The 12883-nt window shown below is 40.7% G+C and overlaps 1 protein-coding gene across 6 annotated transcripts in view; it reads left to right on the top strand.

Moving 5' to 3' along the window:
* The first annotated feature begins 2793 nt into the window (after positions 1 to 2793).
* The window catches only part of RAPGEF6 (Rap guanine nucleotide exchange factor 6), a 196650-nt gene continuing 186560 nt past the window's right edge, over positions 2794 to 12883 (top strand). For all 6 annotated transcript variants that reach the window (XM_059417506.1, XM_059417507.1, XM_059417508.1 and 3 more), the window contains exon 1: positions 2794 to 3057. In XM_059417506.1, coding sequence (XP_059273489.1) covers positions 2989 to 3057 — 69 coding nt within the window. In that variant the 5' untranslated portion in view covers positions 2794 to 2988. The remainder of the gene's footprint in view (positions 3058 to 12883) is intronic.

Raw genomic sequence — 12883 nt, 5'->3', positions numbered from 1 at the left:
AGTTCTTGGCTAATATGAACAGTGAACATTTTTGCTCATCTTTTCTAGTGTATATGGGTATTCTTCAGGACATAATATCAAGGACTGGACTTGCTGTGAAATGGTATGTTTCAGCTTTACTAGATTTTTCTACCAAAGCAGTTTCCTAGTTTACACACAACCTGCAGTTTTGTGACAATTCTTGTTCCACATCCTCATGAATACATAAATGTGTTTCTTAAAGTTATTAATGAAAAAAAACTAGGCATTAAAAAAAATCTTCCTAGGGACGCCTAGGTGGCTCAGTCAGTTAAGCGTCTGCTTTTGGTGCATGTCATGTTCTCGGAGTGCTACATGGAGTCCTGCATTGAGCTCCCTGCTCAGCAGGAGTCTGCTTCCTGCTTTGCCCCTGCTGCTCTTTCTCTCTCTGACAAATAAATAAAATTAAAAAAAAAAAAAAGTTCTTCACAGTTAAGTTATATTTCAGAGAAATCACTTTTCAGAGGTAAAGTAATAAAAGAATGTAGGCAGGGACGCCTGGGTGGTTCAGTTGGTTAAGCAGCTGCCTTCGGCTCAGGTCATGTTCCCAGCGTCCTGGGATTGAGTCCCATATCGGGCTCCTTGCTCGGCAGGGAGCCTGCTTCTCCCTCTGCCTGTGCCTGCTGTCTTGCTCTCGCTCTCTCTCTGACATATAAATAAATGAAATCTAAAAAAAAAATAAATAAGAATGGAGGCAACATCTGAAGTACTGCACATGAATTACCTCATGTAATCTTGAGAATCCCAAAGCAATGGGCCCTTTACTATTCCCATTTTACAGATAAGGAAACTGAAGGTAAGAGATACTATATCACTTCAAATGGTTTAAAGATTTATTTATTTGATAGAGATCACAAGTAGGCAGAGCAACACACTGCGGGGGGGGTAGGTGAGGGGGGCGGAGAAGGCTCCCTGCTGAGCAGAGAGCTGGGTGCAAGCTCTTCCCACAATCATCATGACCTGAGCTGAAGGCAGAAGCTTAACCCACTGAGCCACCCAGGCACCCCTCAAATGGTTTAAATAGAAATGGCCTATTATAGACACAAATTGAGATTTTTGCCCTAAAGTCTAAGCTCCTGGTCATCATGCTTTAAATTCCTTTCTCCTCTTTAAAATACTTATGTGGCCCTAGAAACTGATCCTTGAAGAATGTAAGGGCTCATTTTTGTGATCCTAGGCAGATCTTTGAGAAGATGTTTATACACACAAAAAAATGACGAAAATGGGTCATCGCAATTCCTGGTAATCTCTCCACAGTTAATTTCCAGAATGGCTGAACCACAACTTTCCTGGTAGGGTTTTTGACCCATATTCAAAAGAGAAATGGGCTAATATGTTGTAAACTTGCAAGTTTGGGCAAGTCCAATGACCAAAAGAAAACAAAACTATTCTTTATATATTTTTTTCAAAGAAAATCCCATTATTTTCTCCCCCCCCCCAAAGATTTTATTTATTTGACAGAGATCACAAGGAGGTAGAGAGGCAGGCATTAAAAGGAAGGAAAGCAGGCTCCCTGCCAAGCAGAGGCTTGATCCCAGGACCCTGGGATCATGACCTGAGCCGAAGGCAGAGGCTTTAACCCACTGAGCCACCCAGGCGCCCCCAAAACTATTATTAATATCAGCCATCATTACCAGGTACGAGAAATATGTTGCTGCCTGAATTCTCCTTTACCTTTTCTCTAAGATACAGCACATTAGAAAACTGAATAACGTAATAATCATTAATCACTTTGAATTATTGAGTGAGCTATGCAAACTGCCGTGAGAAATACTAAGATGTACCTAGATGTGGTATACAGACTTAAGAAAGCTTAAAATTCAGTAAAAAGAACATGCCTATGATGTCTACGAAGTAAGTAACTTTGAGACCAGTGCAGCCCATCCGCGCGCCAAAGGGACAGAAGTGAAAAGCACGGTTCTACAACGAATGGACTCTGGAATTCCCCGTTTTCTCACAGTGAAAACTTGAGAAAATTTGCAGGTGCCTGGCTATCCTGAAGAATGGTCTTTTTTTCTTACCAAGGGACCAGTAAATAAGTGGAAGTTGGCTTTATTCGCTCTGTTGGGAAACAGGCTAGTATGTAACGTGCAGTGCGAAATTGGTCACTCGAGTCCAGGCGGCCCTAAATTCTTCGCGAATCAGCACTAACCGGGAGCTGGCTACACGACCGGCGCCCAATCCCTGTTCAAGGCCACGAGACTTTAATTGCTGTGTGTGCCCCAATCTCAGTACGTCCGTAATGGACAGGGCAAGTACTTTCTGACGGTCTTCTTCCACAAGAGATTTATTTAAAAAAAAAAAAAAAAAAACCGCACCGAAGAGAGTGAACTTCCCCGTTCGCGGAACAGTAGCAACGATTTCTGCACTTTCTCCAAGAGAGGGGTGCCGGCGTTGCAGAATAAGAGCTTGGCCCCAGGCTTGGCCACACCCTGAGTTTCCGGATTAGGGCACAAACAGAACCCTGCCCCCACAAAGTTTACCCTTACCGTTCTGCCCCAACAACCTATTTTTGCTCAGTCCCCTACAGTGCGCTTCCGGTCCCTGCACCGGAAGTTGGAACAGCTGAAACCGCAAATCCGAGGCGGGTCCCGTGACTGGTTCAGGTAAGATCTCGCGAAGTGCCTTCAAATCTCACGAAGAAGGGTCGGAAGAGGTCTAACTGCACCGCCCGAGTTTTTTACGTCACGGCGGAGACACGCCCTTGGGTGCTCGTTTGCGTACCCGTCTGCTGCGCATGCGCACTCGCCCTCCTTCCGCCCCCGTGCGGGCTTCCCTCTGGCCAGTCGCGCGTGGGCTGAGGCCCTGGGCGGGCGTTGCGAAGGCTTGTTTGTTTGAGCGCTGACCCCGGGGTGGTCCGGAGTTCTCTACCTCGGGGGTGGAGGGTGCAGACCCCCTACCTAAGGTGAATGTACTGTCTCGTGGACTGCTAAGGGCAGGTTGGGGAGCACGGGGGCGGGGGCCGCGGCCATGAACTCACCCGTGGACCCCGGCGCTAGGCAGGCGCTGAAGAAGAAGCCTCCCGAGCGGACCCCCGAGGTAAGACTGTCAGACCCTAGCGCGAGTCCCGCTGTCCAACGGACAGCATCTTCCTGTCGGTCCGAAACCTGTGGCGACTGTCCCCTTGCCAGAGACTCGCACCTGCTGCCGGTTTATGTGTTCTCTGCGTCCCTTCCTCTAACCCCTCCTCACCCAGGCCCTTCTCGCCGGGGTGATGACCGCTTTTCCTGCTCGAGGTGCAGTCTTCCCGCATACCCGTCTTTGCCGGTGACTTCCTAGTGTTTTTGATGAGAAGATAACAAAACAAAATCCTGTTTTCTCAGGGCAAAATGTGGGTCTCGGAGTGAGAGTGCCCCTAGGTTGATAGAAAAACGGAGTAGAAATTGTTAGTAGTCATATTATGAAAAAGTAGCTTTTCTTAAAGGTCTTTGAAGTTGCCTAGGAAAGAAAGTTTTCAAAATCAGCTTAAGACTTTGCATCCAGTCAGATGCATTCTGGTGGTGGGTGATGCATATTTAAAGATCGGTTCTGGTGGTACTTTCTCACACTGTCAGCAGGAATTTCTTCAGTATTTTGTGCGTGGATCCAAAATTTGCTCTATTGAGTTAGCATCAGTGGCATCAGCTTAAATGATTTTCATTTGATCTCAAGGCTAATTTTCAGTCACGGAACAGACACCTTGTTAACTTTGCATAGCCCTATAGGGTGCTTAGATTTGGGGGGAGGTTTTCCTTGATTTGGGGTAGTTCTGTAATAAGTGGTATATTTCTTAAACCAGAAAGCAATAACTGACAAGACGGTGAAGGGATTGTTAGATTGTCGTGTATATGGTTGCAATACATGAAATTAAATGTTTTGGTTCATGCTTAATCCACTTTTGAGGTTTTTTTCAGATTTATAGTGCTTTGCATAGTGGATCTCAGTAACTTGGGCTGACCTTTTGTGATATGACATTAGTCAAGGTGTAACTGTGGTTAAACAAAGTCAACTTTGTTTTGGGGATCCTGATCTTTAAGTGGAAACAAGGCAAATTCTGTCACTTTCCAGAGTCCTCATTTTGAGACCTACATTTTTTATCCCATGTGTTTTAATTTCCCTGTGATGATTCTTAAAGTCATTGTGAGCTAATTGAAAGTCTTCACCTTCACAGGTGAATCTGCTGTAGTTTTTATATAATTAGAAACTATTACACAAGTCTTGCAATCTATAATGTAGGTTTTACTTTTAAATATGTATGATAGATTCACAGTTTAATAGGAAAATCTTACTTCTCTTTAATAGCTTAATTAGCCACTTTGGAATGGCCCCTTTTTGAGTCTTAGTAGATACTTCTCCTTTGTTTCTTGTTTCTTTTTTTTTGGTTTTAGAAGATTTTCTAAACTATTAAGAAAATTATGTTGGCAGATGTGTGCCGCGTTAAGTACTCACCTTGTTTTACTGGAACAGCAGCATTGTTTAAGGGAATGCTGACCAACTGCCCACAATACAGTCTAGAGTGCTGAGATCTAGCAGCATAACATGGTAACTGCTTGATTTATTGGCAGTGGTATCCAGCGAGTATAGAATTTGTTTGTAGTACCCAAGTATGTGTAAAGAAGTGGTAACCTGAATCGAAGTGCTGATTTATTTGTGAGAATTTCATCAAGTTACATTTCTCTTTTCAGGAGACCTTTATTCTTTTAGTGGACTCTTACAATTTTATTATATTTTCATTTAACACTTAACTGAAATCTTACAAATTCAAGGCACTGTTCTGTGCACTGGGATGTATCATTGAACAAAACAGGCGTGCCCTACTGGTGCTTGGCATTCTAATGGAAGGATCAAAGGGGGAGATGGGAAAAATAGAACCAAGTAAGTTAAATAATGTGATAATGGCTAATTTAAGAAAGAATAAGGGGATTGGAAACAGGGGCAAGGGCTGGGTTGCAACACTGGTTGAACAGTGTTGTGATTTCTGAGATGACTTTTGATTGAAGGCTTGTTGCATGTGATATAATTAGCTCTGGAGATACATGGAGCAAGCATTTGAAATAGAGGGAATAGTCATGCACTTCCAAGATGAGGGTATGTCTGGTGCATTCGAGGAGTAGCAAGGAGCTGTTATGTGACTGGAGGAGAGTAAACAAGGGTGAGATTTTTAAGAGATGAAGTCAGAGAGGCAGTAATAGTGTAGGAGGGAGTATATCATTAAGGTCTTTGTAAGTCATTGGAAATTCCTTAACTCTTATTTTGTGTGAAAGAGGGGGTCACCAGAAGATTTTGAAGCAGAGGAGTGATACTATCCTACTTAACTTTTTTAAAAGCGCCCCCTGGTTGCTTGCTGGGTTGAGAATAGACTTTATGGGAGCAAGGGTAAAAAGAAGCAGGCACGTCAGTTGAAGGTTGTCACTTTGAAGTCGGGAAGAGCTGATTGTAACTTAGACTGAAGTGATAATATTGCAGGTGGTAAGAAGTTATCATTAAGGGAAATATTTTGAAGGTTTAGCCAACAGAATTTGGTAATGAATTAACCATGTGCTTTGGGGGAAAGAAAAGTGTCAAGCAGGGTTTCAAGGTTTTTGGCCTGAAAATCAGTGTTGGAGTTATCAAAGAATTTCAGCTGACATCATAGTTTCAGCTGGCGTCAAAGAGATGGGGGAAAGCTGCTGTGGAGAAGTAGGTTTGGGGAGGGAAAATCCGGAATTCAGTTTTGAATATGTCAAGTTTTGAAATGTCTATTAGAAATGGCGAGTAAGGAGTTGCGTATACAAATTTGTATTTCTGTAGAGAGGGCTGGGCTGGAGATAGAAATTTTATATTCTTTCTCTGGAAGGCAGTATTTCAAGTCATGAGACTAGATGAAACTACCAAGGTGGTGTGAGTGTATACAAAGAAGAGAAGAGGACCACAGACAGCCTCATGGCACACTTGATTACTACAGCATCGGGGGAGAAGAGCAGAGACCACCACAAGAGAACGAGTGGGAGCAAACCGTGCAAGGAAAAGAAAAGCCAAATGAATTAAGTGTGTAATAGAAGAGGATAAAATACATTCAACTTATTATTTCTTGAATGCTTAGTGGTTGTGAAGCATTATCAAAAAATAGACAAATAGGTTAAGAATCACTGTCTTATAATCTTGTAACGAGATATTTGCATTGTATAATGAGTATAGAAGTTTTCTCTGTGTTTCTGGGACAAAACTAAGAGTCCCTTTATTTTGAACCATCTGTTGCTCTTACGTGAAACTGTCATCTCAAACTTAATCTAATTGAGCCAGACATGGAAATGTGTTGTACAGTATACAACTTAGAACTATGTTCTAACATGGTTTTTACATTCTGGCTATTTCTCCGACTTCATAATTCCAGCTTTACAGCCCATTGTCTTTTCTGAGCTAGTTCTCTGGTTACCCTTTCCACTTCGCAAAGATTTTTTTTTAAGTGGAAAATTTTAGACTTAGGTACTCTGTGAAGCTCTTTATCAGTGAAAGCTGTTAAGGTACTTGTTTTGAGTTCTAGCCAAATTAAAGATACTACAGTCAAAATTAAGGTCTTGAATTTGGCCGTTCCTCAGCTCAGTCCGTATGCAGCACCGTTCTTTGTCGATCACCTTTCTTTTTACCTCAGAGTGAGCTCCTTACCTCTCATTTCCATAGGTATTTAATATCGTGCTTTGCATGTACTAAATAATGAATAAATGTGTTAAAACAAAATTTAGAATTCATTTTTTTTTTTAATTTAAAGATTTTTATTTATTTATTTATTTGTTTGACAGAGAGAAATCACAAGTAGATGGAGAGGCAGGCAGAGAGAGAGAGAGAGGGAAGCAGGCTCCCTGCTGAGCAGAGATCCCGATGCGGAACTGGATCCCAGGACCCTGAGATCATGACCTGAGCCGAAGGCAGCGGCTTAACCCACTGAGCCACCCAGGCGCCCTAGAATTCATTTTGATGGTCCTCCTGTTAAAATATAATAGTTTCTATTGATGGAACTGTTGATTTTGTACCTCCTGGGAGGCCTCATTCAGCAACTTGGCTTCCTTTAGTATTGATAGACTGACACTTGGTCCTTCTTACCCAACTTTCATGTGCTTTTGATCCATATATTAATTAAGTTGTCCTCCAGGTTCTTTAATCACTAGTCCTAAATTGAAGCCTCAAAAAACAGAATATTTTGTTGCTCAGGCTAGAAATTCATGTTCCGACTCTGGGTTCTCCCTGATAATCTTTTCTCTGTCCAACTGACCACTAAATTTTTATGTCCTGAATCTCTGTCTACCTTTTTTTCCTGTGCTCTGCTACCGTAGTTCATGCCCTTATATCGTTTTATCTTTGACTTTTGTACTTGAGTCATTTTATTTATTTTATACATCTCACCATTTTTCACTCTTGATAAGAATTGCCCACTGCCTAGATAAGTTACCAGTATAAGCTATCCAAATCATTTTTGCGAGTTAAAAGAGATACCATTAGTATTTATGTCAAAATAACACGTTAAAGAGGGGCTGTCTGAGATAAATGAGTTGTATTGTTATCTCACCTATGTAATAACATTAATATGCCCTTTCATTTAATATGTCAGACACAAAATACATTGTTTTTGTGGAAAGAAGTTGGATATGGTCCCTATTCAGTGAGTTAGGAGATGGTCAAGGAAACATTAGTAAAATGTTAAGGTTATTAGTGGCAAAAGTATGGATGGGATACTTTGGACTGCAAGTGGGAAAAGGAGAAATTTTGACGAGCAGTTAATGGAATCTTAAACATGGTAAATAGTTGTGTGGACAACATCTAGAAGGGAAGTCATTCTGGGCAGAGAGCAAGAAGAGTGAAGAAGTTTATGTGTGGAACAGGAAGCCTCTCGGTGAGGTGATATTATCCCCAAAGGAATACACATTATTACTATTTTTTTAGAGATGTATTTATTTACTTATTTGAGAGAAAGTATGTGTGCTCATGCAAGGGAAGGAGCAGACTCCGCTCTGATTGGGGAGCCCTATATGACCCCGATATCATGACCTAAGCCAAAAATCAAGAGTTGGAAGCTTAACTGACCAACTGAGCCACCCACGTGCCCTACAAAAATTATTTTTTAGGGGAGTAGTGAAAAAAATCTTAGACCTTGTTAATGGTTTGTAGCCTTAAAAAACTCAGTTCTGCCTGGCAGAATCTTATTTCTTAGTATTTAATTGAGGGTGGGGCAGCATTTCAGAAAAAATGTCTAAAAATGCTCTTTGGGAGGGATGTGATAATAAACTTTGCAAAATACTGTGTATGGTGTCTGGGGGTTAAATGGATATACTAGCTGGATATAATACTAGCAGGGTTGAATCATTTCAAGGATTTGAACCTGATTTTATGAATAAAGGAGAAACATTGGAAGGTTTAAAGCCTGAAAATAAGGTCAGATTTACAGATTTACTCTGTGGGTGTTGTTGAAGATATATTGGGGAGGAGTTGGGGCAGTATAACAAAAGCAGAAAGGCTTATAGGTAGGGTAAACATGTATTTTCTCTAAACCAGGATACATTTATGAATGAAAGAGAAGATTATTAATGATTATATGAGGATCACAGGAAAACCAGGAGATAGGGTTCTGGTTATAGGAAACAAAGCAGTTCAAGTGTGAGATAAGGCAGTTTCCTGTAGGATAATAAGATAGTGAGGAGTTAGAATTGGCCCAAGTGTTCACTGATTGGAATTGGGAGTATCTGCCTCCCACCAGGCTTTTTCATTAAAGTTTGAAATGGACTATAACACACACAACGGTGAAATCCATACATCCTAACTAGATGGTCAGCTTAGTTTTTATAGTTCTATTTAGTTACCACTCAAATCAGGGTATGAAATACTATCACCTCTCCAGAAACTCCCCCTTTGCCCTTCCCAATCAGTACCCTTTCCAAGAGGAAAAAAAAATTTTTTTTGAAGATTTTTATTTATTTGGCAGACAGAGACCACAAGTAGACAGGCAGGCAGAGAGAGAGAGGAGGAAGCAGGCTCCCCACTGAGTAGAGAGCCTGACGTGGGGCTCGATCCCAGGACCCTGAGATCATGACCTGAGCTGAAGGCAGAGGCTTTAATCCACTGAGCCACCCAGGTGCCCCGAAAAATTTTTTTTAAACCATAAATGTGTTCTGCCTACTTTTGAACTTCATTTGAATGCAATCATACACTGTATATTCTTTGTAGCAACCAAGAGGGCTTGTTTTTTTGTGTTTTACCTCTGGACTGGACTTAGAATCACCCCTCTTGGTGATTTCCTTGATCTCCATCTGCCTATCCTTTTTATCCTAATTCACCCTTTTGGCTACCCTTTTGAATTGTCTGCTCCACTTTGTCCAAACCTACTTTTGAGATAATTGCTTCTCAACCTCAGAAGCTACATTTAAGGCCAACTATACACCCTGCCCTTACGTTCCTCACAAGTTTCAGGTTAAGTCTGGCTTTCTGTCTTTTGCTTGTTGGAAACAGGTTTTGACTGGGTGCAAGCACAGAGCAGTTTAGATGATTTCTAGATTGTTGATTTGGGTAGCTGCCTGGTTAAGAGTGCATTATTAAGCAGAATTAGGGTGGGAAGAGATTAAATTTTGGAAGTGGTTTTAGACTCCATGCAGGGGATGCAAGTAATGATGTTCTCTAAGAAATTACAGCTTCAGGTTAAACCAGGCTGTGGGTCTGAGATTCTGTACAGCATGTGGGTTATAGGCAAGGTCATGAGATTGATAGGAATGACAAGGGGAAAAAGCGATATGAGGATAGGACAGCCCTTTTAGGTGTTCCGCTATTAAAGGGATGGGACAAAGATAAGAAACCTGGAAAAGAGAGTGAAAAGAAATTGTTAAAGAGATAGGATGAGAATAGAAGAGTGCTGCTACAGGAGGGCATTTCAGAGAGAAATCCCTAATCACTAATGTCGGATACTTTTGAGAGTTCAAGAAGAGGGAGGACTGATAAATTCTTTGTATTGTGTCTGTTAGGATGATTTCACTAGACTAATAAAGATCCTGATTGAGGTGGGTTGAAGAGAGAATAAGACTTAAGGAAGCAAAGGCAACAAGTACTTTTTGTGAATCTGTATAGAGAGGTAAAGTCCTCCATGATCTTCTGCCTGGCACTCTCGCCTCATCATCCCCACCTCCAAAGACGTGCATTTTAACTACTTAAAATATTGAAACACCTTACTTCTCCTTCTAAGCTATCTCTCTCAATGTAGGGAACTTTAAAAAAAAAAAATGTCTATGCCCACTCTTTGTCTCTTGGGTTAGAACCTTTTGGAATGGAGTGTTAAGCATTAGTACTTATAGAGGGCTTTTTAGATAGTTCTGATACACAGACAGAGGTGAGAAGCATTGTCCATTGTGTCAAATTCTCTTCTCTCTATGCTTTATACAGGTTGGGAAAATATGGTTATAGCAGTATTTATAGCCTTGGGTTTTGCGCTTGGGCAAGACTACTTCAAACTAATGTGTAGGCTCTAGCACTGAGACTTTGAATGATCCTGGGCAAGCTGCCTAATATCTCTAAGACCAAATATCATTTGGGGATTATTGTGTGGAATAAATATTTAGCAAGTGCCTGTCATAATAAACACTCAATAAGTGGTAGCATATTTGTTAGCTTGCCATTTCCTTTGACTGGAAAGCCATCCTCTAACTTGGCAAGTTCAGTCTCCTCACTGAAGTGTCATCTAGAGTGCTTACCTGCAAATTGAAGATTTCCTTACTTTTCCACTTCTCAGTGTTCCCAGGAGACTTCATATCTTCCTTCACCACAGTAACTGCTGTGTTATGATTACTTGCATGTTTGTGTATGTGGTTGGAATATGAACTCCTTGAAGACAAAGTATTCTAATGTCCAGTGCATAGGATGCAGTACTTGGAACCCATAGGTATACACATATTTATAAATGACTTTAAGAAGAAAAGGAAGGTGAAAAATACTGTTTCCCTCCTCTTCTAGTGGTGGTTTCTACTGGTGTAATATTTGAAGTGCTAGGATTAAAAGACTGATGAAGTTTGACAAAAAAGGCCAAATTTGCTATTAATAATACTCTCTAAATAAAATATGAATAAAGTACAGTTGCCATAGAGACTATTTTACCTGGTAGTTCTTTATAAATAATACAGATAGAAGAAACGTAGTCATACCGTGAAACCAACTCCTTTTTTGTATGGTTTTTAAAATACATTTACGGAAAACACGTGTGTAGGAGACACATCTGAGAGAAATGCAGATAAATATCGGTGTTAATTTCTCATGTGATTTTAACCAGATGACTTAAAACTTTTCCTGGGCAAAAATTACATCCTTAGCTAGGTGCTAATATAATTACCTTTTTACAGTCAGAAAAAGGTATTAAAATAGCTTATTTTTGTTGTGAAAAGTTGAAGAGGGAGCTAGGACTATAAGAATGTAAGATGTTTTTTTATAGTCCTTAATCTATTTCAGAATTTAGAATATCCTTAAATGTAGACTTGTAGAGGTTTTTTCTCATTTGGCGAAAGCACACCATTGTACTTGGAATCATTTTTGAGTGAGTCACTGTGCACATCCCTAAGGGTGGCAGAACAAAGATTCTCTTGTGCTTTTCTACAGCAGATGCACATTCAGAGGGTTTTTGGAAAGTAAAAGAACTTATTTATGCTTGTGGGGCCCTGTGGCCTTCATTTGTAAACTCAGCTGGATACTGGATGGGGCCTTCATTAGGCAGAATCTCTTCTAGGCACCTCATTTTACATGTATTAGAGATTTCCTCCTTGAGAAGAAAACTGTAGCCATTCAGGAGTTTGGGCACTGTAAAATTTTGTTTTAAAGAGAGTGAGGAGACACATAGATCAATGGAACAGAATAGAGAGCCCAGAAATAGATCCTCAGCTCTATGGTCAACTAATCTTCGACAAAGCAGGAAAGAATGTCCAATGGAAAAAAGACAGCCTCTTCAATAAATGGTGTTGGGAAAATTGGGACAGTCACATGCAGAAAAATGAAATTGGGCCATTCCCTTACACCATACACGAAAATAGACTCAAAATGGATGAAGGACCTCAATGTGCGAAAGGAATCCATCAAAATCCTTGAGGAGAACACAGGCAGCAACTCTTCGACCTCAGCTGCAGCAACATCTTCCTAGGAACATCGCTAAAGGCAAGGGAAGTAAGGGCAAAAATGAACTATTGGGATTTTATCAAGATCAAAAGCTTTTGCACAGCAAAGTAAACAGTTAACAAAACCAAAAGACAACTGACAGAATGGGAGAAGATATTTGCAAATGACATATCAGATAAAGGGCTAGTGTCCAAAATCTATAAAGAGCTTAGCAAACTTAACACCCAAAGAACAAATAATCCAATCAAGAAATGGGCAGAAGACATGAACAGACATTTCTGCAAAGAAGACATCCAGATGGCGAACAGACACATGAAAAAGTGCTCCATATCAGAGAAATACAAATTAAAACCACAATGAGATATCACGTCACACCAGTCAGAATGGCTAAAATTAACAAGTCAGGAAATGACAGATGTTGGCGAGGATGCGGAGAAAGGGGAACCCTCCTACACTGTTGGTGGGAATGCAAGCTGGTGCAGCCACTCTGGAAAACAGCATGGAGGTTCCTCAAAAAGTTGAAAATAGAGCTCCCCTATGACCCAGCAATTGCACTACTGGGTATTTACCCTAAAGATACAAACGTAGTGATCTGAAGGGGCACGTGCACCCGAATGTTTATAGTAGCAATGTCCACAATAGCCAAACTATGGAAAGAACCTAAATGTCCATCAACAGATGAATAGATAAAGAAGAGGTGGTATATATACACAATGGAATACTATGCAGCCATCAAAAGAAATGAAATCTTGCCATTTGCAACAACATGGATGGA

Source organism: Mustela nigripes, chromosome 12 (genome assembly GCF_022355385.1).
Source record: "Mustela nigripes isolate SB6536 chromosome 12, MUSNIG.SB6536, whole genome shotgun sequence".
NCBI classification, from domain to species: Eukaryota; Metazoa; Chordata; class Mammalia; order Carnivora; family Mustelidae; genus Mustela; species Mustela nigripes.
This window is presented reverse-complemented; position numbering and strand designations above follow the sequence as displayed.